The following is a 25,252-nucleotide window of genomic DNA, read 5'->3' as shown; positions in this document are numbered from 1 at the left end:
GTGCCACATGCCATTCCCAACCTCACTTTCACCCCCCCCCCCCCTCTCAACTCCCTCCTCGCAATATGGTCAACCTCGACGTGATCCACGCCTCCAACACCACCCTGGTCAAGAGCCAAACCCTGGTGGCCGTCTTCTTCGGCGGCACCTCAGGGATCGGCCACTACACCCTGCGCGCCCTGGCCACCGCCGAATCCCAACACCGAGGCAAAGGCCTGCGCGCCTATCTCGTGGGCCGCAAGACCCAAGCCGCCGAGACCATCATCGCCGAATGTCGCGCCCTGTACCCGGCGGGCGAGTACATCTTCGTGCAGGCCAACGACCTCTCGCTGCTCCGGGATGTCGATCGCGTCTGCGCCGAGATCCTGTCCCGGGAGCGAGAGCACGGCCAACGAAGCGCGAATCCGCCGCGAATCGACTATCTGATGCTGTCCCACGGCGGAGCACCCTTCCAACCCCGAAAAGGTATTTTTTTGCGTTTCGAGTTTCTAGATTTACAACCGTCCTTCTCGACACAGGAATAGAAGCACACAAAATTCATATGGAAATCTGCATTTTGTACAACTTGCTACTTACAAACCCCCTCCCTACCTCGCATACAGATACCGCCGAAGGCCTGGACACGACCATGGCCCTCCTCTACTACTCGCGCATGCGAGCAATCACCAACCTCCTCCCGTTACTCCTGCAGTCCCTGCTGCCCGCAGTGATCGTCTCCGTCTACGCCGCGGGGTATGAGGGGAAGCTCTACGCGGACGACCTGTCGCTGCGCAACCGCCAGATCTACAGCTACACGCAGGCGCGCTCGCACATGATCTACATGCACACGTGGTTCATGGAGCAGCTGGCCGAGCGGCATCGCGGCCGGCTGCGGCTCGTCCACATCTTCCCGGGCCTGGTGCTGGGCCCGGCCTTCGCGAACCCGGAGCTGCCGGCCTGGTTCCGGGTGTGCTGGCGCTGGGTGTTTGTGCCGCTCTTCGGGCGGCTGGTCTCCGTGCCGGCGAGGGAGTGCGGGGCCCGTATGCTGAGCCTGGCGGCGCCGCGCTATCCGCCGCGGGGGGCGGGCGGCGCATCGGCTTCGGCATCGGTGGGGGATCATCGGCGGAAGAATGGAGATGTGGCGATGGGCACGGATGGCAGGCCGGGGAGGGGGGTCTACTCGCTGGGCTGGAAAGGTGAGTCGAATATCCAACTCAAGGCATACGAGAAGTTCGATCTGGCGGAGATGAGGGCCAAGATCTGGGAGCATACGATGAAGGCTTTCGAGACGATTGAGAGGGGAGAGGTCTTCAGGGATTGAGATGGGGGTCTTCTTGATTAGTAGGTGCGGGTAAATGAATGATCAATTGGTCTCATGGTAGCAAGCATTTCTTTATCCGATTGTGGGGGCATTCATTGCGCGAACACAGATCTAGAAATAGAAGTGATATAATCTCTAGATGCCCCTACACGACTAGCATGTTCACATCCGAGTCGGAAACAAGACGACAACAACAGCTGCGAAGCGCGACCCCGTCTCAACCCTGGAGATTCCCGAAGCGGTATTGCAGGTTCCACCATCTCTGTATATCTTCCTCCTTCGACAACTGTCGAATCTGTAAAACTCCTTCGCTTGCTCCATCCCGCAGCGGCAGATCAAACGTCTTCTGCCACAGTCGTTACAGAATCTGGTTCTAGAGCACCTGTATTGTGTCGATTTTCGGAAATCAGATACCAGAAGCAGGAAAACCCAACCGTACATTGTCGAGCTACAGCCACTTGTTCTCTCCACTAGAGCCTTGCAGTCAGAGCACTGCTGCCAGCCTAGGTTGTTTTCTGAACATGGAAGTTTGCTTAGAGTAGGCTTCTTATCACATTCATTCCGAAAGAGGGGGGGGTGCCCGCTTTACACCAAACACAGGTGAAGGTACTGCAACAGAAGCATCTCGCATGATATGCTGTGACCCTGTTCGGCGAAATGGTTAGCGACACGTCTTCTTGCTGCAGCGAGTCCAGCTGGTTGTCAAAAATTCAAGTTTGGCTTTGTCGTATTCGTAGATCTCTTTTTCGGTCATATGCTCTTTAGCAAGACGCAGGAGAATCACGGTCTTGCAGCACGTGGGCGGGGAAAGCGTGGGTCCTGGGTAGCCCTGATGAGGAAGCTCTTGAGGCATTTGACGCATTATAGATGATCGCATTCGAGCTTGATGGGCTTCGTTGAATGGAAACGCCTTGAACAAACACAGCATCGAGGTGCGAGAAACCATCCTTGAGAATAGGTCCAAATCGTTCTCAAGGGAGCCATGCCTGTGTCAGATATCTCAGATGGGAGGGTTGGAAGGTATATTTCGCTCGTTAAATGCTCGGTCGTATACCGCTGCTTGTGGGTGGGGTTTGAGTATCGATCTCTGCTATCAGGTGTAGTCACTGGAAGACTCTGCGTCAACTTAGATTTGGTCCACCGTAGGCGGGTGTGAAGAACGTATATGTCTCGAGCACATGTAGGCTCTAGATACTGATGAAGTTGTGAAGGGGAAACTGCTAGAAAACGACCTATGATGGACGACGAATGGTGTGGTCGCTTAGGTCATTGCGTGTCAACTCCCGGACAAGGACTTTGAGATGCGACTAGGAGGCGCTACTTCGCCACTCAAGATGTAAGTTTGACATATTGTCGTGTTTATCTGCGGTGAATGATGTTATAATGTCGAGCTATCCCCGATCCAACGGAATCATGTCCCGGCAGTGCATCCGCCAGTAGAGAGCCGCGTGATCCTGGACCAACTATGTGAAGAAGACCACATGGCATTATGTCGTCAACAAGAATAAATGCGTTTGTGCACAGGAGAAATGACTGTATGAAATGGCTCTAGTCTCTGTGCTTTCATCTCGGGCATTAGTGGTCGTTGCACGGTAGGCGTGACACGCCCTTCTGGCCGGACTGCGCAGAGCTTCCATCCATACACGGGAAACTGCAATGAAGAAATACGCTTGATTCTGCTCTTGAATCTCCTCGTCAAAAACAGTCATATCATGGGTCTGATCATTGTCACGGGAAACCATGGCAACCACGATCATTTAGCCCAATTCAGAGCCCTCAATTCCTCCACTTGTATAGGGCACTGCTGGTCAATACCGAGTCAAACGAGGCCCACGTGAGTGATGATCAGTCGACACCGAAGTAGACTCGCTTCGATAAGCGCTTTGAGCTGCGATACCATCGCCGGGGGAACTTTGAAGTGTTCGACTTGTTTTCTGTGGAGGATTCCTGTGGAGGACTAAGCACGGGCTGAAGATCGGGAACAAAAAGTGGTAGGACGAAGGTTAATCGAGTCAGCAGTGACACGAGAAGTATGAAATGCGGACAAGCCAATGTAGGATGCATCAAAGCACTTTATCTGAGAATTGATTCAAGAATACAGCATGTAACACAGGATTGGTTCCGAATGTAACCGGTTCAATTGCATAGAATAAGGGTATCATATCAATCATGACTCATGAGCATAAATAAAAAATCGTGATTTCAGCGAGCATGCACTGTGCGACAACCTGTGACGCAAACCGTTCATCATGAGGAGAATAGGAAGAAGGTATAGCACCTGCGCGACGAGGGTAGGCCGGTGGCAGAAGATCAGGGTACATCGTTCGACGGGCGCTTTCGAAAGTGTCGCTGCGAGCAAGTGCTGTAAAGTGGCGTTATGGGGCGAATGGTTGCTGAATCATACCATCCAAACGAAATCATTGCTGGAATATGTCTCTTGCACGTAATAGGCCCGGAGGCAGAGTGGGCAGTTGAAATGGTCCTGCAGGTACCATTTTTCTAGGCATTCTCGATGGAAAACGTGTAGACACTTCAATTCTCGTATCTCTTGGGAGCGCTGGACAGACTCGAGGCAAACGACACTGTAGATTGACCGAGTGAGTAACGGTGAAGATGGCGGTTGCTGGGCTGACTATACCACATGAACTGCCCGTCGGCGCCCTCGGAGGGTAGCTTGGCTCGCGACCACCAATCCTCCAGGGTACGAGCTGGTGAGACAGCGTCCAGCTTACGCAATTTGTCGTGCGAGTCGCCTTTCCTGCTTTTGGCCTTGGTGGCGGGACGACGCTCGCGGCGATTGACGAAAAGGCTCAAGCTGAGCCTCATTGTTGTCTGTCAGTAATGGTGGGCAGAAGGATTTTAGACTGTGACGGGTGAGGAGGAGTGCGGATGGGAGGGAGGGAGGGAGGGAGGAGAGGAGGGGTACGGGGGGGGAGGAAGTAGAAAAAAAGGGCGGAGAAACCAGCAACTTACAACAAACACATGATGACGAAGGTCACAAGTCCAAGACCGATGCCGAGAACAATGGCGAGATGGCTATACAGCTGGAGTTCTGATGAATTGTCCGACAACAACCCCATCGTCCTCACCGCAGGGACTATGTGGGCGGCCGCCGGGGTGGAGGAGGAGGAGGAGGAGGAGGAGGAGGGGAAGGGAGTGTTGAGAGTACTTTTTTTTTCTCCGCAGCAAAGAGCGAAAAGGGAAATGACGAAGTCAAGAGGATTTCATCAAGTGAAGCTTGCTCTTCGCATAATATATACTTTATTCTCTCTCTCTCTTTCCCTCGATCGCAATTGTGTTCACCCAGTTTGATCGTCGTCACTTGGCGGGGCTTGCGCGCGCCAACCAGGCTCTATCAGACCATCATTTAAAGTCTCAATCAGCAGATGCCGGTGGAACGGAACACCCATTAATCGCGGTCGGAAGTGAAAGAGAAGTGGCCAGTTCAGGTTGTGAAACACGAGCATGAGGGGACAGAAAGGAAACAAAGGAGAGGATAGATCATCGAGAGCGCGAGACATTGCCACCACGGCCACAATCTCTCTCCAGCCGCAATCTCATCTTGAAGCTATCCCCAATAATTTCTTCTTTTCTTTTTCCCTTTTTGCCTCTCATACATTCAGACATGTCTGTCTTTCCTCACTTCATCCAATTTCACGCGGAAAATACCAGATGCGGATCCCTCTCGCCTCTGATTGCCTTGTATACATTCCCTAAGAATTCTTCCTCATGCAGGTCAACACAAGTAGAAGCCGAGGCAGCCACCAAGGCAGTCTAAAGCATGCTGATGACCTTACTTTACTTAAACTAGGTGCATACATACATCCAACAATGGGCACAGCAAGCATGATCATGATCGGAGCCGATCACTGCAGCCTTTGACTGGAGAGTGAAACCCCGTGACTGGGAGCCAGCCACGGCCCAAGGTTTCCCACTGGTCATGCCATGGAGCCATGGATGTCGTGTCAGGTCATGCCACGACGATTCGGTCCAGTCAGATAAGGTAGTCTCGCGCAACTCCCCTTCAAGCGATCATGACGCAATCTACCACAATTATTTCTTCTTTCTCATCCAAGTCTGGAGGATGGTGAAAGATAGTAACACGACAGTACAAACAATCACTTTCCCCGCATATCGACCACAGTAAGCGGTAAGCGGTAAGCGACTACTGAACTGACATACTGCGCAATCAAAGAGGGAGGTCGACTTGACAAACCGCCAGCCACAATTAAGGACGGTAGTCCTGGTCATCACTTGCTACGAGGAGTGGTAACTTATTGGTTACTGGCCTCGGGTCCGAGCAGCGCCAATCCTTGCCCCCCCATGCATGCCTCCCTTGTCGCTGTGTCGGTCGGTCAGTGATCACCCTTTTGCGGGGAAATAAACATTGCCTCCACCCATGGCTGGGGAGCCTGCGTTGTGACCACTTATAAGTGTTTGCTTACCCAATCGGGGTGCCGCTGCTCTTAGAAGGGCAGCATGTGAACTCGTGCATTTCACTCCTGCAGACACCAACCTCCATTTTCCCAGCTGATAGCGCAATGAAGGACATCGATCATCAACTAGTATCTGTGATGTGACTGAAGCTGGAAATCCTCAAAAGACCGATGAAATTGTGCAGATTCAAAATCTATCAAAACACCTTTTTCATCAAAGAGACTTCTGTGCGCTTTGCTTTTGTTCGCAATCAGGTGATTGCATGAATGTTGCGGATCCATTGTGGTAGAGTCGGAGCTAAGTAATGGCTAATCCTGCCCCAGATCTTGACCTTTTCTTGATAGCCTCCCTGCACACGTGACGTTGATCTGTTAGGGCCGCGCATTGCGTGCAGCAGAAGTGCCCGCAACCTAAGAAGCAAGTATCGTTGTCTTTAGCCGCACATATTGTACATAGCGCGTCGGATTTGTTGGTTCCAACAGAGAGGCGCAATGGACAGCTCATTCTGGAAATGTCTGTTGCGAGGTTGCGCCACACAGCCCGTCTTCTTTTATCATCTGCCGGCTCGGAGTTTTGAACAAGCATTAAGGAAAGCGTGGTATTCTCGGGATATGGGGCGACAAGCTGTTGCAATGCATGTAATGTGGCAATGTGATCCGAGAGCGCCGCACACGCAGCCTTGAATTCCTTAAGAATCAAAGGACTATTGGGATTTGCCTCGACAAGAGCTCTCCAAAAGGGTAGGTAGACTTGTGTTACATCCTTCAAAAAACACCCTTTGCTGAGGATATGCACAACAGGGCCCTGGCAAACGCCCACCTCTCTGTCGTCACAAAAAAATGGACTGCTGCACAGCTGGGAACCGGTTACGAGTCTGGGGCGGTCCCTGTGAGGGTGGTGACGCCGGACATTCTAGAGTATAAAGGCGCGGCTACTCGCCTAACATCACATACGTTTCGGCATCTCGAGAACAGGTGCCAGCTTCTTCGCCGAAGCACTCGAGTCTTCAGCGAACTTGGCTATAGAGACATTAGTTCCTGAAAGACGAGCAAGTCTCCGGGACTAGATAACCCATACCATCAGAAGTTCCATCTAGGACTATTTCATGCGTCACGCCAGTTAAGAACAAAGTTGCAGGGCTCGTGTTTCACTCTGTGTGGCGGGGATGTTCGTTTGGAACATAGAGGCGAGGATAACTTTCTGGCTCTAGCATTTTTAACAGGTTTCGCTGCGTTGCCTTATAACCATTATCGGAATGATCAGATTAGTCGCCCATATGAATATCGATCAGAAACAAACCTCGATACATGCTATAGGATGGCCGCGATAATACCACAGTTCCAAACAATGGACCATCCAGTACGATATAGCAAAAGTCGAGATATCCCAAAGTATCTAGAATGAAGCTTTGAGGCTATTACGTATTCAAACTTATGGAAAACAACAAATGTCCGTCAATTCGTTATGTATGAGAGTAGCTGATCAGAGCTATGCCTCAGAAGATACATCCCTCCCACCTGCATTCAAACCTCCATGATTAGACCACACACGCCTCAGTCCTTGTGCTCCACGTTTGTAACAGTAATACCGGTCTCCTCGGCCTTGTCGGCTTCTGCGGCCATCTTCGATTCCACATCCGCAGGCAGGTGGCCGAGAGCACGGCCACCGAACAGGAGATCGATCTCCTCAAGCGACTTCTGTTTGGTCTCCTTGAAGACGAAGAACACAGTGGGGAACGTGACGCAAATGTCTGTTGTACAAATTGATCAGTCAAGGTAATCGAAGAAGAAGGACCAAGTGTATAGCAGCGAGAGAACGGGTTTCATGGTGGGAAAGACTTACTGAAGGCCACAAAGATGAAGTAGAACTTCCAACCGATACTTGCCAAAGCGATGGGGGAGACCTGCGCCCACAGCGTACTGACGGTCCAGTTCCCCACTGCTGTCGCAAACGCCGTTCCTCGGCCACGGATCTGCATCGGCATGACTTCCGCCATGTATGTCCTATCAAGGCATTCGAGTTAGTGTGCTGAAGCAAGTCGCGAGTGACAGAAGTGCTGGAAACATGAGCGGACTTACCAGCTGGTGGGGCCGAATGATAGAGAGAAGAGCACCGTGACACAGAAGATGAAGAAGACACCGCCAATGCTATATCCTCGGTTGACTTCGCCAGTTTTGATCTGTGAGTTGAGGGCTGCTTCGCAGATAAGGGCAATGGTAATAGTGACCGTGCCAAAGAGCATAGGCTTCCGTCTTCCAACTCGATCAAGAAGGAAGACAATAAAGATCAAGTTGGTAATTGGGCCAACGCAGTTATAAATACCTGCTACCAGCGTATTACGATTACCTGTAATACCCAGTGTATTGTACATTATCGTTTGATAATACCCGATTACATTCACCCCCGTCATTTGAGTGAAGACTTGGACAAGAGTACCGTGCCTAAGTGAAGTTTGTTAGTATAGGGGAAGAGAAAAGGATCGAGTCGACGCACATCAGTCGATTTCGCCACTGGGGAACCTTGAACATAATCAACCATCCTGGAGCAGTGACTGCCTTCTCCGCCTCAATCGTGGCTCTAATCTCAGTGTGTTCCCTCTGAATCCAGTCGTCATTTGTGCCATCATAGTGAAGCTTTTTCAGGATCCTCAATGCCTCGTCATACTTCTCCTTCTCAATCAGGTATCGAGGAGACTCGGGCATGAAGAACATTCCTATTGCCAGCAAGAGCGCCGGAACCGCTTGGAAGGCCAAAGGGAAGCGCCATTGAAACTCGCTTGTGTCAGGCGCGTGGAGGGATCCGTAGCCGACCCATCTGAGAGCTAGGTCAGTTATGCCTTCTAATGAACAACCGAGCACTAGGAAGTCCTTACGTGCTGACGATGAAACCAACTCCAATCATTTGTTGTGCCAGACCGACAATCAAGCCACGAGAGCGGGGATGGGCGACCTCAGCTTGGTACACTGGGACGGACATGGACATCAGGCCAACCGCCCATCCAGCAAAGATACGGCCGACCAAGATCATAGACAGATTCTGAGCCGCAGACTGTAGAATGGCGCCGACAAGACAGATGAAGGCTCCCATCTGGATGGTAAATTTACGCCCAAAACGGTCCATCGTAAGACCACCTTGGAGGGCGCCAACAGCGGCTATATTGCCTCATGTTAGCCAAGCGCAGGATGAGATAAATGAGCGGCAACACGGGGCCTCAAACTGAGAAGTGATAGAAAGAAGCCAGAGAACATACCCCCTCCCGAGAAAGTACTATTGATCGCTCCGATGATAGCTGATGTCTGAGTAGTATTGAAGAAATTCAAAAAATTCTTCGATTCAATCACATCAGTCATGACACCACTGTCATAACCGAACAAGAAAGAGCCTGTTGCCGCAAAGGCAGCCAGGGAAATGGTGAAAGTTCGTCCCATGTCGGCGAAAGTGAAGGGGAGGAAACGGTGTGGGGGGGCTTATTCCATGCGACGGATGCAGAGCGAAAAAAAGCAACCGGAGGGGAAGGGGTCGGCAACATTGTCTATATAGAGCCCATCTGCGCCCAACCCCGTCTGGAATGGATATTATCCTTGCCTAGCTCCATAGCCATGGGCTGACAGACTGGACAAAACCGCACAGTGGCGCGGGACAAAAGCTTGCAGTTGACCTTGAAAATCCGGGGACGGTTGACCAGATTGCCAATAGACCTCACGCCGTCTTCCTAATCTTGAGTTAGTGGCTGATTCAATTGGTGGGAGCTCCACTAGGCGAGTATAGCGCTTGCAAGCAAGAGAAGAGTCAGTCTGTGTGCATTGACAACTCGTTGGCTGACATGTGGGGGGCTCAGCCAGGACAGGGACAAATGTTGCCTCAGTGACAGGTTGGGGAGAGATTCACTATTAATTAAACCCCGCAGAAGCCAATAGGGTAATTGAAGGTTCACTTTCCGCTGGCTAAATGCCTCCTCACACGCCACTGTTGGCCTTGTCCGCTCCGGGGTAGCGGCCCAGTCCACCGAGGCACGGTGGCACACAGATGTGCACCTGCCCACCCGACAGGTCAATTGTGTTCTGGGCCTGTTTGCCTGTCTGAGCTCAGACTAGATCTGCGATCTCGCTCAATGCCCAGACTGTTGAGAGGCGAAGTCCACAGCCAGCGTGGTAAGGGGAAGAGACGCGCCTCAGGTTCGAATAGTAAATCCTAAACCCGGTTGATTTTCCACGTGCTAACCACTCAGGCGACTCCTCACTCCTGATCTAGCGTCTTCCCACAAGTATAACAAGTCGGCTTTTGCCTTGGATGAGGTTATCCATCGACCACGTGGTGTTTGCACAACAACGCCGCAAACGCATGAATTGAGCCAAGATGAGCCTAAATGCATGAGAATTAGACCTCAGACCCAACAACTCGTGTTATGAACCACCTGAACATTAGCCGAGACTGACTCTCCTACACAATGTCTAAATGAACTGTGAAATCTGCTGATCAAGTCTGGTTAATCCTTGCTGGGGAGAGACGACAACTGCGCACCTCGATTGATGGAAATCTCCCCAGCCGAGCCTGCAGCCATGCAGCTTACACTACTGTGGCTATTCGCACCAATCCCCGCCGGAGAAGTCTTGGCGGGCTTTCCCATATTAGGCAAGGTACCTTATTGTCGCGGACCAGGGTCTGGTATATGACAGTCTAACCAGTTTAGGACACTGTCATTTCCCTCGTCCTGTTAACAGGTTCCCGGCTATTAAGAGTCTCGTATTCTGGGCCACTGGCAATAATAGCGATCGGGAGCGAACCTAATTGCGTCAAGCTATGTGCATGGAGACCGTGTCAAGGTTCGATTATAATGGCATGAGTCAAATATCAACTCGTTGACGGTCAGGACTCAACTACAACTTCTAATCTTGCGACCAGCTTAACTCAAGACAAATAATGACTTCACCTAGTATCAGATGAGCCCCGTTTTGGCAGAGACAGTGTGCTTTTTACTCATATATGACGGCCTGCGTAGCTTCCTTACATCGTAGATGCGCGAGCAGGAATGAACCCAGGTGCTCGGTAACCTTTCCGTTAGCCGATATTCGAAGCACAGGAGATCACTTGCGCCGTGTGGCCGTGAGCCCGTGATACTATCAAGTCGAAGCCACCCAATGACATACAGACTGACCCTAGCCAGAGCAGTGGCAGACCTCTAATCCATGAGAATCGATCTCAGTAAGATCTTACAGACGCATATTATCCGTCAACCGAACGGTATCTGGCATACTTGGTCCGATCTAATCAGATAAGCAACTAAGATTTTTCCGGATGGACCATAGGGATTGACGTCATTAAGGGAGTCATCCTTGCCTGCTCAGTCATATTGTGCTCAGTACATCAGATACTGGCAATAGGGTCACTATCATCACTAAGAGAATGTTTCGAGCAAAATTATGACAGCGAGTGAATACTTGCCTGATGAACAGAAGGGGGCGTGGCGTGCCAATTGACTCTGTTCCTGGCTTCCTGCTTCCTAGATTGCCAACCCCGATCCGGGCCAGTCCGGTTCCACCAAGGTCTCTTCCCCGCTAAAGGCCAGCCACGACCATTACAACAACCTTACCTAGCATCTAACAACTCTCACCTAATGCAAAAATAATCCTGCATACTCAACGGAAGCTGTGCTTGTCTCAATTCAAAAAGAAACAAAGATGGCGTCTACAGGTCGATCAAGTACCGTTCCTCCGCCTTCAACGTCATCTCCCGCTCATTCAGACTCTTTCATACGACCTAGGCAGCCGAGCCTTGACCTGGAACGCGACATTCTATCCACGCGTGGCCAGCGTCTAGCGGGCTTGATACGGCGGCGTTCATTATCACTTTATGACTCCGATGGCTTTGACGAGAGCGACCGGTGGGACGAGTCAATTGCTCCCAGGGAGCGTATGGACCGGCCTGCCTTTGAACGCGCGAAGCGATTGATCGGTGACAGAAGCCCCTTTTATCGATGGTGCGTTTTAGCTTCCAAGTACACAATTCCAGCGCTGACAGTGATTCCTAAGGCAATCTTTCTACCGCCATCCAGCCACTTTGCAAGGCTTGCCGAAGCCGCTGTACGTAGCCTCTAAGGTCTATAGTTGCAGGTTGCTGAGCATTTCCCCAGACGACAATACTACGAACGCAACAATGACCTCATCTCCCAATACGTTTACATCGACCGATTGTTGGACTCGTCCTTGCCCCACCGCCTGATTGTCGACTACCATAAACCTCGTGGTTTGTTGGGACCAACTTCTGCATATACCAACAATGGCAGCAGCACCCGAGAGTCCGAGCCGAACACCGTTCCTGACAATGGGTTGGACCCTAGTAGTGACACCGCTACAATAAAACGCACCCCACGCAATCTCTACCGCATTCCCAATGAAGGCACCCCTCTTCTGTCACCACCGTTGGAGGAGAATGTGTCAGCAGGGCATGATATCATGCACAAGCACGAAGACTATGTGGAAAGCGGGGATAGAATAGTCACCATCGCCATTTATGTCAACTTCATCGCTAACATAGTACTGCTGGCTGCCAAAATCGTCGTCATGTCAATGACAAGCTCTCTCTCAGTGCTTGCCAGCTTGGTTGACGCCGCATTGGACTTCCTCAGCACTGCCATTGTTTGGGTGACGACCAATCTAATCAACCGACAGGACCGCTACCGGTATCCTATCAGTCGACGCCGGTTGGAGCCATTGAGCGTTCTCGTTTTTGCAGTCGTTATGATGACATCTTTCGTCCAAGTGGCACTGACATCTTTTAGTCGATTGCTATCGTCAGACCACTCCGTGGTCGAGCTCACGATACCGTCTATCGCAGTTATGGCCAGTACTGTGGTTATCAAGCTGATATGCTGGTTCTGGTGCCGGTTGATCAAGAACTCCAGTGTCCAGGCTCTGGCGCAAGACGCCATGACAGATGTAGTTTTCAACCTAGCGAGTATCCTATTTCCTCTGAGTAAGTATGACCAATCTACGATCCATGTTGCATCGACCTTATTGACCACTCTTCAAGTTGGCTCATTCACCAATACTTGGTTCATCGATCCTCTCGGCGGTTTGCTCCTCTCCTTATATGTTATCTGGAATTGGAGTGGCACGGCCAGCGAGCACATCGGCCACCTTACCGGCGCCGCTGCATCCCCGAAAGATCACAGCATTTTTCTTTATATGACCATGCGTTTCTCCAAGGCCATCTTGAAGATCCAGGACCTGAAAGCATATTACGCCGGTGATAAGCTTAATGTTGAGATTGATATCGTGCTCGAGCCCAAAACGAGATTGCAGGATAGCCACGACGTGGGGGAGAGCCTGCAGTACATGATTGAGAGCGTTCCGACCGTGGATCGCGCTTTCGTTCATCTGGATTATGACCCATGGAACATCCCCAGTCATATGAACCAGCAAGAGGCATAGATACCTGTTTAGGATAAGATGTAAACAACCCGATCGACGTATTCTATCGTATAGACTGATATGACTGAATCGAGTGTGTATATCGGGTTGGCTGAGTGTGACTATCTATTGGAGTTGTCTAGAAGTGGAATCGAGTAGGAGTATACTGTAAGCTCGCGCTGCAGATGACCTGTCAAATTCCGCCCATCAGATAAGGATAATCAAGGGGCGGATGCCCTTGGACATTCGCAGCGAGTCGCACAAGAGACAAAAGTCAAGGGATGAGGGGCTGACATGCCGATGATCAGCGCCATCTGAATGCTGTCAATTTGTTCAATAGCGCGCAACAGACGCAGGATCCCGTGATGTTCCAACCATGCCTAGTGTAGAATGTTGATTGTTATCCATGATCGCGTGGTGATTTACTCCGCTCCGTCGTTACACCCCAAGCTTACCGGGCGGCGACTGCATCACGCGCCGTGATTGTGCACGAAGGCGAGGAAAGAATGGTCATGTCAACCCTTCCATATATTTGTCAGATGTTGTGTACGCGTATGACACAGATCAAGCTCAAAGTAAATTCAATATAAACCCCCAGGCAAAGCAGAAATCATAACCATCTGAAAAAGAACAAAAGGGACCAAACGCCTCGTGGTGAGCGGAAGTAGGTCGGCCGCGGGCGGCGCGAGGGCGAGAAAAGAAAAAAAGGGAGGGCCAGTGCCAGTGAGTGGAGAGGGAGGCGGAAAACGGGGCGGCCTGGCCATACCGTGGACAGTAACAGAAAACCAACTTTACTTACCAACGCCCTCCGCCCGCGTCACACATCGCGTACGCGATTAGATCAAGCAAAGCGTAACTTAGTCTTTTTCCGTCGTGCTTCTCGATTTGAGGCACGTTTTCCCTCCACCTCATTCTCAATTTCTCTCTTTCCCTTCAATTCGCTCACTGGGTCTTCATCCGGGTCCAAATATTCCAGTTGTATCTTTCGTTTTTCTTTTCCTTTCTTTCCTTATTTATCTCTTTCCCTCAAACACCACCGCCGATGCCGTCATCTCGAACCTCCGCTGCTGCCCAACATGTCTGATCTGGAACACACTGCTGAGCCCGCGTGCTCGTCTTCGCCGCCGGCTACTCAAACATGGGATGCTACGCCCATTAACTATGCCTTTCTGGTACACTCTCAGAAAACATTGACCCAGAATCTCCCGCCGCGGGTGGACAACAAATTGCTGGCACGGCAAAAGCGGCGTCGCACAAGGTATGTCTGGGAACCACAGCTACACCTGAACCCCGAAGCACTTTTCAACACCCTGGTACAACTGCTAATTGTCGTGAATGTATAGTCCAGAAGATCACGCAATCCTTGAGGCAGAATATCAGCGAAACCCTAAGCCAGACAAGACGGCCCGAGCTAGTATAGTCACCCGCGTCTCATTGGGCGAAAAGGAAGTGCAGGTATGATGCGGAAGAGCAATTCTCATACTTGGACGACTCGGTTTTCTAATCATCCCACCGGCGTGCTTTTCAGATCTGGTTCCAAAATCGCCGTCAAAATGACCGTCGCAAGTCCAAGCCTCTTCAGCCCCACGAGCTTCTCGCGCCTCGAACAAGCGCGTCCGACGCGTCGAAACATGCCCCCAGTGACGACAGCCTGCCTTCGGAAATGGTCCCTTCTAGCAGCCCCGAACAGCCCGAGGAGATTGGACAGGAGACGGTCCCGTCAACACAATCATCGGACAACTCCTGCGAGTCTGATGAAGCACTTGAGGATAAGGGTGGCCTAGAACAACCGGCTTTCAGCTCTCAAACAAGCTTGGCTACGTCTGTAGCGCTAGAAAGTTCGCAACCAGTATCGAAAGAGGCGATTGTGGAGCCAGAGTCAGCTCAGACACAAGAGGTACCAACATACGATGAGTCGCAACAGAACATGGTGAAAAGGAAACGATCAGTCACGGAGGTTCAGTGTGACAAGCCATTTGTGCAGGGTGCGTCGACACCAAGCCAATTCCACGATATTAAGTCACCGCCTTCGCTGCGGCTATCGCTTTCGTTCGATGGGGAAGCCATGGTTCGGAAAGAAGGCGAATTCACACCCTCGCCTCCGAAAGGACGAAATGCTCTTCGCATCGCAATGTCATCCGACGGGAAAGCTGTTATCAGAGCTGACGGCGAGCCCTCTCCGTCGAGGAATCGTATCTCCATGTTCTCGGCTCGGAAGCCTCCTTTCACAGGACTTCGCAGGAGCAGTAGTGCGGTGGCTTTCAGCACCCCGCGAGCTGGCAGCACGGATGCAGAGAGGATGTTTGGAAGATCAAGAGATCCCAGAAATTGGGAGGCTTTTTTCGATACCGATGCGCGAAGTGCCCTCTCCACCCCAATGAGCTCACAAAGTGCGCCAGGGGCTGGATCTCCTGGGCTCTTCCGATCCCGGAGTCAGCGCTCCTTGACCAGGAGTTTATCAGCAAAGCACAACATGTCTCTGCCGATGAACTCAGCAGACTACCTTAATACCCCTGTTCCGAAACCGAACAGCGAGAAGAGACGGAGGATCTCTCGCACTGCCTCGTCACTGGGCCGATTAGAGTCTGATCACAAGTTGTCTTACGCGGGATCCAACCTGAAAGCCTATATGGAAGCGGCGAAAGACGGGGATGTCGACTTGCAGTGCGGTGATTCAGATAAAGAGAACTGGATCCCCGGAACGAGAGTTTCCCACAATCGCCGCCGGGTTGCATCTCATCACAATCCTCGACGTTCGGTGCTCAAGGACACTAGTGGAAGGGACGGGAAACCCCATAAGAACGTCAATCCAGCTGGCAGGTATGCTCGAGGTTCTCAACAATCACAGCACAGAGCGAACATGTCCATTGGCAAGGACGTGCCAGAATTGGATCCAGAGGTGTCCGCTTTTATGAGTGGGGGAGGCGGCGCCAGTCAGGAGGAGGATCTTGACTGCATCCAGGGACTATTATCTTTGAGCCAAGGCGCTTGGAGATGAGCACTATTGTCTTCTCATCTCTATAATGACCCCATCTTTCTTATGTCTTTTTTATTTCTTTGTCTCATATCCCTCTTCCTTAAGTAGATTCTGTTGGAGATTACAAGCCAGCAAGCAAGCGTGTTTGCCTGTATGAATCGGAGTGATGGTCAACGTGTGGTGATTGGGCTGTGATTGCTATTTGCACTGCTTATGTTATTCCTTCCAGGCAAATGCAATCAAGGGCTCTTTTTTTGTTTGATGATGACACCCCTGTCCTAAGTAATAATGATATCCGGTGCTGGCTGTTATCAGCCTAATACCTCCAATAATAACAAGATCATATTATCAAGGATGTTTGAGCTTGGGTGATAGGTTGTAATCTCCGGCGTAGCATGCGGAATGATAAGCCCAGCATCGATAGCCACCTCGATAGCTTAGACTGGGTAGCTGTCTGCAGGAGTGGGGTGAAGGGAGAAGAGAAAGGGCGGGTCTGAGAGCGGGAGCGGGGAGGGCAGACAGCGTAAAACAGACAATCAGGGCTCAATGCACGTGGCCGCCGCCTGCTGACATATAACCGCTCTGTCTCGCCAGCGGCGAAGGACCCAGAGGTACAACTTGAATACGAGTTGGTGTACAGTATTGTTACGCCTCTTCTTTGCCACCAGTTGACGGATGTCTATCAGCTCACCCTGGGTGCTGCGCAATTGGATGAGCGAAGTCATTCACAACTCGGTAGGTCTAGCCTGTTTTCCTTTTGCACCCTCATGTTCTTTCTTCCTCATTAGCGGTCGTTCGGGTTGTCTATGCAGTTGCGCTGCATTATAAGTATGTATAAAATTTGCATGCTTGTGGGCTTATATATAGACCTCGAAAGGGGTCTGTCGCCGGGTGACTGACGACTACATTTGGAGACATGGACGTGCTGGATGCGTCATCAAACGATCATTTCATCATTCCCTAGGGTCTTTGTCCGACTCATTGTGGGTGCCAGATCCGCCGCAAAGATTCTTGAATGACAGCTATCTTATACACTGCCACACAACACGTCAATTCCGAATCCAGCTAATGGAACATAGACCAGCCTACGAGTCCAGCATACAATCAATACCAGAGACGTGCAATCGTTGCTACAGTCGGTTCGAGGCATGCCCTGTCTGACAAGAGCCGTGGCCGAGGGCCATAAGCCCAGAGTGGCTGTTATCGGAGCGGGCTTCGCAGGCTTGCGATGCGCAGATATCCTCCTCCAGAATAACGCCCAGGTCGTTCTCTTCGAAGCAAGAGATAGACTCGGTGGAAGGGTGCGTAGGCGCCAGATAAAACCACTACCACTTACTCAGAGTCATTTGCTAACCAAGATGTCTATACAGGTGCATCAGAGCAAGATCCATGATCATCTGGTTGACATGTAAGCTTCGTCGCTTTCTGGCATTGCTTCTGTTGTTCATGTTGGGCTCATATCAAGCAGGGGCCCTAATTGGATTCATGGCACTGGAAAGAACCCCATAGTCAGCATTGCCGAAGCCACAAGCACCGCCGTGGAGGACTTCGAAGGGAACCAGGCTCTTATAGCTCCTGATGGGACCCCGATCAGTGATGATGTCGCTCAGAGGATCTCGGACGTCCTGTGGACAATCATCGCCAAGGCCTTCGAGTACAGCAACACCTACAAGGGGACGATACCTGCTGATCGGAGCTTGCTTGACTACATCAAGGAACAAGTGGCACAGACCGACCTCAGCGAGGAAGAAAAGGAGCTGTGCGTTGAATCTAGCAAGATGTGGGGTGCCTATGTCGGTGACCCCATCGAGAGGCAGAGTCTGAAGTACTTCTGCCTCGAAGAATGTATAGATGGAAGTGAGTGTCCTTTAAGACTCCTATCTCAATTGTCTACCGTTACTGATCTCTTTGCCCGCAGACAACTACTTTGTGGCATCTACATATACACGGATTCTAGAACATGTCTCCAAGACCGCACGCCAACACGCGGATATCCGGCTCAACCAACCGATCATCAAGATCGAGTCCTCAATTCGCGATGACAGCAGCAGCAGCACCACCACCACCACTACCTCATCATCCAGCACACAAGTGACCCTAACCACGGCCTCGGGGGAAACCTCCACCTATGACGAAGTAGTCGTCACCTGTCCCCTAGGCTGGCTCAAGCGCAACAAAGACGCATTTACCCCATCCATCCCCCCGCGCCTGAGCCAAGCCATCGACAGCATTTCCTACGGCCGCCTCGAGAAAGTATACATCACCTTCCCGCGCGCCTTCTGGCACACCCCCCCTGCATCATCATCACCTTCACCCAGCACCAGCACCAGCACCATCACCAATCCCACCCCCAACCCAACCTACAAATCCTACCAAACCCCGACGTTCGCTCAATTCCTAAACCCAAGCTACTCCACCACCCACCCTGCCGAGATCCACTGGAACCAAGAATGCATCTCGCTCGCCGCCCTCTCCTCCCGGGAAACCGCCCACCCGACCCTCCTCTTCTACACCTTCGGCCCCAGCGCGACGTACATCGTCTCGCTTATCGCACACCTGGCCCCCACCTCCCCGGAGTACTTCGAGGAACTCCACAAAATCTTCCACCCCTTTTTCGCCCGCCTGCACAACTACACCCCGACCGCGCCGGAGTGCCAGCCGCTCGCCTACCTGGCGACGACGTGGCAGACGGACCCCTACGCGGGCCACGGCTCGTACTGCAACTTCCAGGTTGGGCTGCAGCGGGGGGACCAGGACATCGAGGTGCTGCGGGCGGGGATGGGCGCGGACCGCGGCGTGTGGTTCGCCGGCGAGCACACGGCGCCGTTCGTGGCGCTGGGGACGACCACGGGCGCGTATTGGAGTGGGGAGCGCGCGGCGGCGGGGATCTGTGCGCTCTATGGCTTGGGGACGGTCGGGCTGGGGGTCAGGGGCATGAGGGATGATTCCTTGCCGTCGGCTGGTGCTTGACTGTGTGATACTGGGAAGCTGAAAGAAAGGGGGGTCCGGGGGTTCTCCCCCGGAACGGTATACCCAAGTACTGAGGATTGAGGATTATTGGGGAGGTTGAAAAGAAGGGGGTCCGGGGGTTCTCCCCCGGGAAATCGTTCATGTGCTGAGTCTTTGGGGTTGTCGGTGAGGGAGAGAGGGATTTTTGTTGTTTTGGTTCTATTTTGGGTTATTGCTTGGCTTGTGTATTGTCATGTTTCTTGTAGAGAAAGTATACAGATATAGCTTAGCTGAGATACAATGCACATGAGAGCAGATTGCACTGTTGGAGGTATGTATGATTGGCAGTATAGCAGAGCCACAGTTATTTACACCTTCACCGGCCACTCCTTGGCAACCATGGTACAGCAAAAGTAATAAAGACAAGAGCCGAGCCCCAAGACTGATAGAACATGAACAAGAACGAGTGAGAAACAGTAGGGGAATCACAGGTTGGTTGGTCAATCTCGCTCGAAAAAATGAAGGAGAGAACAAAAAACGACAGCTAACGGGAACAGAGTAAAGAACAGGAACACATAAACCCCAGAGACTAATTCCGCCCAGGGCATCATTTGAAGTGACCATGCGCCATTATGCTCCCACCCACAACTAGAGTATCAACGAGCCTGCGTGATCCTCAACTCTCCGCTATCCTCCTGAGCAAAAATCGAAGCACAAAAACACCGCGCGTACTAGGAAGAGGACAGAAGAGATGGGGGTATCCCTCGATTGAGCGCCAAATTGAATGAAAGGACGAGAAATGTGTGTTCGATAAGGTTCAATAGGGTCGGCTCCGGTGATTTGTTTCTCTTGACGCCGGCGAGAGCCGTTGTCCATTGTGAGAAGGATCGTGGTTCCTGGTAATGGCCGTGTCGAATTCGGCTGACTCCTCAATCTTCCCAGATGGTCTCCAGATCCAGATCTTGACGACGTTCCGCCCCACAGACACTCCAGCGCTTCCGCTTATCGGCCCGCACCCCGTATCCACCAGAAGAAACGCGCGTGTTCATGAAAGGGCTCGAGGGACCCGAAGCATCGGAAGTCCCACGCCGTCGATTCGTATTGGTGGCCTCCTCCGCTTCATCGGCTTTATCGGCAGCAGCTTTCAATGCTGCGATTCTGTCCGCCTCTTGGGCTTCTGCTTCCGCATCGGGAATATCCGGAATGGTTTCCAGCGAGGAGATGCTCGGGCTGCGAGATCGGAGACTGGTCGGGGTCGAGGGAATAGATGAAGTGGAAGAGGCAGAATAGCCTGGAAAGGTCTCATTGAATCGCGAACTGAGTACGCCAGGGGAGGAGTGCGAAGGGGACGGGCTGCCCATGACCGAACCAGGCGACGACGGCGGATGGAAATTCAAGGGAGACGAGGGACGTCGACGATTGACGCGAGGAAGTGTGTGCGGGAGTACCGGCGATGTAGGGTGCCAGTCGGCCTTGGAGGGCGACGTAACCATCCTGGTGTCCAACTCCGCGTTCTCGGAAATGGTCTGGGAGACATTCAGGGGCACCATTCTCGAGTCGGATGATTCCCCCGTGTTCACCTGCAGCGGCAGATAACGCCTAGCTGAATTGTCGCCGACGTTGGCAAGCCCCCCGCGACCATTGACGAAGATATATCTGCCCCGCGAGTCCAGCCCGGGGGAAGAGTGGGCGCGCGTCATTGGAGGGACGCCTGGAACTTCGATCATCGATCGTGAACGGACGTGGGAGCGGTTGAAAGAAGCACGACTCGGAGTTTGGGCAGGCGAATCAGGCGTGAGAGACAAGGTGATCGTGACGTGATCACTGCGTTCTGGCTCCCTGGTATGCTCGACGGTAGAGCCGGACGAGGTCGAGTCAACCGAACCTGCCGAGTCCACAGGGCTTGGGGGTAGCATAATACCCTCTGGGTCTGGGTGAGACGCTTCCATATCCGTCTGCGAACCAAGAGTTGGGCTAACTGGACCTCATGCTGGTGTGCGAGAGAAAAAATTGAAAGGGTGGTTTGCCGGGCGCAGAACCAGGATTTTTTTTTTTTTTTTTTTTTTTTTTTTTTTTTTTTTTTTTTTTTTTGAGAGGAGGGTGAGGCTTGTTGTGGAGCGGAGTAGTGGTGAAATAGTTAGTAGTAAATATAAGGGCTTAGGGGGGGATCCGAATTTTTGCCCGAGCAAAGCGGAGAGGAGTTATTTAGTAGGGAAAGTTCCCCCCTTTTTTCCGCCTTTTCTTTTAAGGCTGGACTTTTTTTGCGCACAAGCAATATATCCCCCTTCTTTATTGTGCGTATAGTCTTGTTCTTTTTGTTTTGTCCCCTCTTTGTCCCTGCACTGTTTGGCCCTTGTCAAGAACAGAAGTGAGGAACAGGATCTTGAGTGGTGACGCAGGACGAGTAGGGGGAGGTAACATTAGTAGTAGATAGCACGGAGAAGTTAACTAAGGTAGTCTAACTAAGAGTGGTGAGGTCAGCTCAACCACCAAAAAACCAAAGAATGAATCAACGCGCGGTCGGGGAAACCACGAGTCCAGCTTGGGGCCCCCATCGGTACACCGCCTTCTGCTTTGGATTTCTGCCAATTACTCTGCAACTTACTCCCTTCAACTTCACTCTCTCCTCAATTACTTAGTACGTCTCTTCCTGTTTGAAATACGACTCAACTAATGAGATACGACTACAACGGCATCATTCTCAACATTAATTGACGGCCTTCATTTGCTGCAGTTATCTCATCGGCTCCTCTTATCAACTAAGTACGATGACCGAGGTATCTAGCTGTTATCCGGACCCTGACGGGTTCTCGTTTCCCCTCTCCCGCCACAGATTCTCTGTCTATGTCCGATAAGCGTGGCTTGAGATTCAATTCAGCTTCCGCCTGTACCCCTCTTCCTAGTTGTTGCGATTCCATTCCCTTGGTTGAAAGAACAGGGACCCGGACCAATCGGCGCAACTATTTTCACTCTCCTCTGTCCTACCTTCGATGTTTACTTAAGAACGGATAATGCGCACCCCGCGCCTTATCGCAGTGGATCCTACTCACACATTCCACGGCGAAAGAGGGGAAGCCCCAGCAACCAGGAGCATCATGTCTGCTCTAGATGGCGCCGAGTCTAGGCCAGCCCAGACATTTGTCGACGTTTCCAGAGCCGAGCACACTAACGTAATGCACTCTGCAACCCTGTCAACATGTGTCAAATTGTGCCTATTGGACCTCTCCAGCAATTCCGGCCGTGCCGAAATCTGGCCTGAGCTGTGCTGTACCGCATGCTGACGGGGCCAGCCCTGCATCATAGCTTGCAACGAGAAGAGAGTAAGCGTGCTGCCACGACCTCACTCCTAGGGTCAAGACTCTGTTCAAAAAGCCCCCAGGCGGTTCAGCTAATCCCTGTCTTTCTCAGTCGGTGGAATTCGGCGGCCACACTGGCATATGATACCTCGAGCCATCCGATTGCAAAAATCCTTAAACAAGGGTTTAGGTACCTTGTTCTTACACATGGTTTACCCTTCGAACTTAGGCCCTAAGCGATGTAGTCAATATAGAACAACGAATGATTAATTATTATGATAGCAAGGCTATAAGAGTGAACTCGAATGAGCTAGCTGATGGTCAAAAGTCAGGGGCTGCGAAGGGGTATGAATGCTCAGAACTGAAACCACGCTACGGGTTTTCAAGATGAATAGTTTTTTGCTGGACTGATTTCAGTGATGATTCTCCTCGCACATCTTCGAGATCTCCTTGCGCACATATACCTCACGCACTGGATCACCTGCGTTAGCTTTGAGCTCCCACTCGCCGATCCCGTACTCGGCGGGTGCTTTTTTCACGCCACGGCCGCCACCCCCAATGATCAAATTGCCCGGTCGATAGTTGGGATCGCTATTCATCCGGTGGATTGCAGAGACATGGATTTGAGCTTCATTCGGGATATCACGAACCTCCCCACAAGGAAGTGGCCAGCGGATCGGCTTCCACGAGCCATCCTTCTGAAGATCCATCCGGCGGAAGGGCAGGTACTCCATCAATTTCCAAGTAAGGACTGACATAGCCGGTAGACCCATCTTGTACTCCAAACAGTCGTGCAGCAAGCCTTCGGTGCTTGAGCAAATGAGGGCCTCGCGGAAGTTGCGACTCGATTCTGAGGTATCTCCATTTGCATATGGCCGAAATCTGGATGGCTGGCCGTCGTCTGCGTTATTATGCATTGGGTCCCGGCAGAAGTCACTGTCGCGATTCCAGTTGATTGTTTTCTCATGGATTGGAGTGTAGTCTCCGTCGAATTCCTCACAGCATTCGAATTGCTTCAGCTTCCGGGGGTCGAACTGCAGTCCGGCAAGCTGTGCTTCTTGGACCATCCACACCAAAGGGGCATGGCTCAATGGCCAAACCTCATCTTCACCAAGCTTCCAGCCTCCGCCAATATCCGCATGGCCGCCTGGAAACCAAACCTCTTGGATATCTTGCCCACCATCCTCCTCGTCACTCATAACCGCCTGCGCAATGACTTCAGGTACTTGCAGTGATAATCCGGAATTGCCGCTGCGGATGGAATGAAGGTCCTCTGTGGATCCTGCCATGTCAGGCACCGCCAGGCTGAGCTTTCGATTAGGGCTGGATGAGGCGTGAGCACGGTATCGATGTGATTCATGATGCAGGTCTTCACGAGAGCAGTTAGTGCTCCGGTATACAGACTCCGTTTCCTCGTGGCTTCGTCCTGGGTGCCGTTGCGCTCCATCGTCCATTCTCTTGTCGCCACTGTCGTCATTGACTGTAATAGCGGGAACATCATTGTGATCATGTCGTTCAGCAGGATGACGAAGGTGATGGAGCTTTTGGCGTCCCCACAGGTGGGCCTCTTTTTTCTTCTTCTCAGCCCAGGGCCTCACTTCCGATATCAGGTCCTGGCGAAATTTGGCCCGACGTTCGTCGATACCGACCGCATGTCGAATCACCTTGGCGGAACTACGAGCGGTGTAAGGAAATTTGCTCCTTTGCATCCATGCTGACTCGAAGCGTGGGACGCTGTTGACGGTGTCGAACAGACCCATGAACCTGATCCTACTGATTGGTCGGCTGAAGGTTTCGCGGAATGCCTTCATGTATCGAAAAAGCTTCTTCTTCTCTTCGCGCTCTTCATCTGTGTCATCTCGTCGCTGCTGCCACTTGGCAAAAGTCTTCCATGCGAAGCGGATTAACTCTTCGTTACCGGCCTCGAGCAATCCTATATAGTCAAGCATCTCGGCCAGGAAACGTGCAATATATGCCCCCCTACTGAAGCCGATGAAGTAGATATCATCGCCGGGAGAATAGTACCGCATCAGGAACTTATATCCGCCCATCACATGCTGGTCGAAAGAGGAGCCGATGGCAGAATCCTTGGCCTTCAGATACGCTGATCGGATCCGCTGGTAGCGGCTATGGCTTGTCAAAGAGTGGGTGGTAACGTAGGTTCCAATCCCAGGCTGGTAGTAATGGAATTGATGACTCTTGCTGCGGTCAAGCATCTAAGCTTCCGGAAGAAGACGAACGTCAGCCAATTGATCGCTTGTGACGAGTGGTCTCATTCAAAGAGTACGCCTAACGACCGGACTTACCCGAAAGATCTTGAGTACATTGCTGTCCGACTCATCCCCACAGAATTTGTTGCCGGTTCCATCAAAGCACAGGACGAAATGTTTCCGCACAGGGGCCGGGCCCATCCCCATTGATACTCCATCCATGGTCCCAAGGTTAGAGGAAGAATTGCATGCAAATGACTAGTCGCGATTGAACCGATAATTAGAAAAAAGGGATAAAAGGGTGGTGATTGATCGATCGGAATCACAACTAGCGCGGGGGATGCCACTGCTGTATATACACATGCGTGGGTAACGTTACTGGCAGCCAAGGCACGCATATGCCGGGATCCTGCGGCCCTACGGTGTGTGGGATCTTCAGAGTCAAAGACTGAGAAAGAGAATGCGTGTGACGCTGCTGTGAGACCGTCCGGAACTTGGATTTATGGGGTTCCTGCAGCCTCAGGCCGGTATCTAGCAAGAGATACGTCGAATCTAATCCAGTTTTCCCTTGGGTGGATCCCAGAATAATGGTTGGCCGAGACAGAGCTGGGACGCATTCCTCCCATTTCTGCCTCTGCATTAGGTCGACCCCTTTTGTGATCATATGCAGCGGG

At 51.8% G+C, this 25,252-nt stretch overlaps 8 protein-coding genes across 8 annotated transcripts; 3 read left to right on the top strand and 5 right to left on the bottom strand.

Annotated features, from left to right (window-relative positions):
* Positions 1-34: 34 nt before the first annotated feature.
* BO82DRAFT_56506 (uncharacterized protein) lies at positions 35-1,381 on the top strand. The gene is made up of 2 exons (XM_025641331.1): positions 35-465; positions 603-1,381. The coding sequence occupies exons 1-2, from the start codon at positions 66-68 to the stop codon at positions 1,298-1,300; spliced, it is 1,098 nt and encodes a 365-aa protein (XP_025492978.1). The 5' UTR covers positions 35-65; the 3' UTR covers positions 1,301-1,381.
* Positions 1,382-3,698: 2,317 nt separating this feature from the next.
* On the bottom strand, positions 3,699-4,380 carry BO82DRAFT_373700 (putative RING finger domain protein; the record flags this gene model as incomplete). The annotated part of the gene is made up of 3 exons (XM_025637385.1): positions 3,699-3,882; positions 3,939-4,115; positions 4,274-4,380. The coding sequence occupies 3 exons, from the start codon at positions 4,378-4,380 to the stop codon at positions 3,699-3,701; spliced, it is 468 nt and encodes a 155-aa protein (XP_025492977.1).
* A 2,864-nt stretch (positions 4,381-7,244) lies between these two features.
* BO82DRAFT_353388 (sugar porter family MFS transporter) lies at positions 7,245-9,560 on the bottom strand. The gene is made up of 6 exons (XM_025634939.1): positions 8,988-9,560; positions 8,610-8,889; positions 8,231-8,551; positions 7,816-8,178; positions 7,580-7,740; positions 7,245-7,487 (listed from the first exon to the last, which is right to left on the bottom strand). The coding sequence occupies exons 1-6, from the start codon at positions 9,163-9,165 to the stop codon at positions 7,291-7,293; spliced, it is 1,500 nt and encodes a 499-aa protein (XP_025492976.1). The 5' UTR covers positions 9,166-9,560; the 3' UTR covers positions 7,245-7,290.
* Positions 9,561-11,415: 1,855 nt separating this feature from the next.
* On the top strand, positions 11,416-13,167 carry BO82DRAFT_281172 (cation diffusion facilitator family transporter; the record flags this gene model as incomplete). Its single annotated transcript, XM_025631330.1, has 4 exons — positions 11,416-11,714; positions 11,767-11,817; positions 11,868-12,709; positions 12,767-13,167. The coding sequence occupies 4 exons, from the start codon at positions 11,416-11,418 to the stop codon at positions 13,165-13,167; spliced, it is 1,593 nt and encodes a 530-aa protein (XP_025492975.1).
* An 849-nt stretch (positions 13,168-14,016) lies between these two features.
* Positions 14,017-19,393, top strand: BO82DRAFT_382704 (FAD/NAD(P)-binding domain-containing protein). Its single transcript, XM_025637955.1, has 7 exons — positions 14,017-14,404; positions 14,490-14,601; positions 14,675-15,904; positions 17,302-17,424; positions 17,494-17,531; positions 17,592-17,980; positions 18,042-19,393. Exons 1-7 carry the CDS (start codon positions 14,223-14,225, stop codon positions 19,091-19,093), a joined length of 3,126 nt encoding a protein of 1,041 aa, XP_025492974.1. The 5' UTR covers positions 14,017-14,222; the 3' UTR covers positions 19,094-19,393.
* Positions 19,181-19,849, bottom strand: BO82DRAFT_56315 (uncharacterized protein). The gene has a single exon (XM_025641330.1). It carries the CDS (start codon positions 19,694-19,696, stop codon positions 19,292-19,294), a length of 405 nt encoding a protein of 134 aa, XP_025492973.1. The 5' UTR covers positions 19,697-19,849; the 3' UTR covers positions 19,181-19,291.
* BO82DRAFT_56301 (uncharacterized protein) lies at positions 19,850-21,120 on the bottom strand. The gene has a single exon (XM_025641329.1). The coding sequence runs from the start codon at positions 21,019-21,021 to the stop codon at positions 20,002-20,004; it is 1,020 nt and encodes a 339-aa protein (XP_025492972.1). The 5' UTR covers positions 21,022-21,120; the 3' UTR covers positions 19,850-20,001.
* A 1,496-nt stretch (positions 21,121-22,616) lies between these two features.
* On the bottom strand, positions 22,617-25,016 carry BO82DRAFT_353383 (T6SS phospholipase effector Tle1-like catalytic domain-containing protein). Its single transcript, XM_025634938.1, has 2 exons — positions 24,675-25,016; positions 22,617-24,584 (listed from the first exon to the last, which is right to left on the bottom strand). Exons 1-2 carry the CDS (start codon positions 24,798-24,800, stop codon positions 22,782-22,784), a joined length of 1,929 nt encoding a protein of 642 aa, XP_025492971.1. The 5' UTR covers positions 24,801-25,016; the 3' UTR covers positions 22,617-22,781.
* Positions 25,017-25,252: the final 236 nt, after the last annotated feature.

Source organism: Aspergillus uvarum (assembly GCF_003184745.1).
Source record: "Aspergillus uvarum CBS 121591 unplaced genomic scaffold BO82scaffold_20, whole genome shotgun sequence".
Taxonomy (NCBI): domain Eukaryota; kingdom Fungi; phylum Ascomycota; class Eurotiomycetes; order Eurotiales; family Aspergillaceae; genus Aspergillus; species Aspergillus uvarum.
This window is presented reverse-complemented; position numbering and strand designations above follow the sequence as displayed.

Coding starts and splice junctions, on each gene's coding strand:
- BO82DRAFT_353388 (XM_025634939.1), bottom strand. CDS start 9,165: ATGGGACGAACTTTCACCATTTCCCTGGCTGCCTTTGCGGCAACAGGC. Junction 7,741..7,815: donor TCATTCGGCCCCACCAGCTG/GTAAGTCCGCTC, acceptor ATGCCTTGATAG/GACATACATGGCGGAAGTCA. Junction 7,488..7,579: donor CTTCATCTTTGTGGCCTTCA/GTAAGTCTTTCC, acceptor TTTGTACAACAG/ACATTTGCGTCACGTTCCCC.
- BO82DRAFT_56301 (XM_025641329.1), bottom strand. CDS start 21,021: ATGGAAGCGTCTCACCCAGACCCAGAGGGTATTATGCTACCCCCAAGC.
- BO82DRAFT_382704 (XM_025637955.1), top strand. CDS start 14,223: ATGTCTGATCTGGAACACACTGCTGAGCCCGCGTGCTCGTCTTCGCCG. Junction 14,405..14,489: donor CAAAAGCGGCGTCGCACAAG/GTATGTCTGGGA, acceptor GTGAATGTATAG/TCCAGAAGATCACGCAATCC. Junction 15,905..17,301: donor ATCACAATCCTCGACGTTCG/GTGCTCAAGGAC, acceptor GCCGTGGCCGAG/GGCCATAAGCCCAGAGTGGC.
- BO82DRAFT_56315 (XM_025641330.1), bottom strand. CDS start 19,696: ATGGTCACTTCAAATGATGCCCTGGGCGGAATTAGTCTCTGGGGTTTA.
- BO82DRAFT_56506 (XM_025641331.1), top strand. CDS start 66: ATGGTCAACCTCGACGTGATCCACGCCTCCAACACCACCCTGGTCAAG. Junction 466..602: donor ACCCTTCCAACCCCGAAAAG/GTATTTTTTTGC, acceptor CCTCGCATACAG/ATACCGCCGAAGGCCTGGAC.
- BO82DRAFT_353383 (XM_025634938.1), bottom strand. CDS start 24,800: ATGGATGGAGTATCAATGGGGATGGGCCCGGCCCCTGTGCGGAAACAT. Junction 24,585..24,674: donor ATGTACTCAAGATCTTTCGG/GTAAGTCCGGTC, acceptor CCGGAAGCTTAG/ATGCTTGACCGCAGCAAGAG.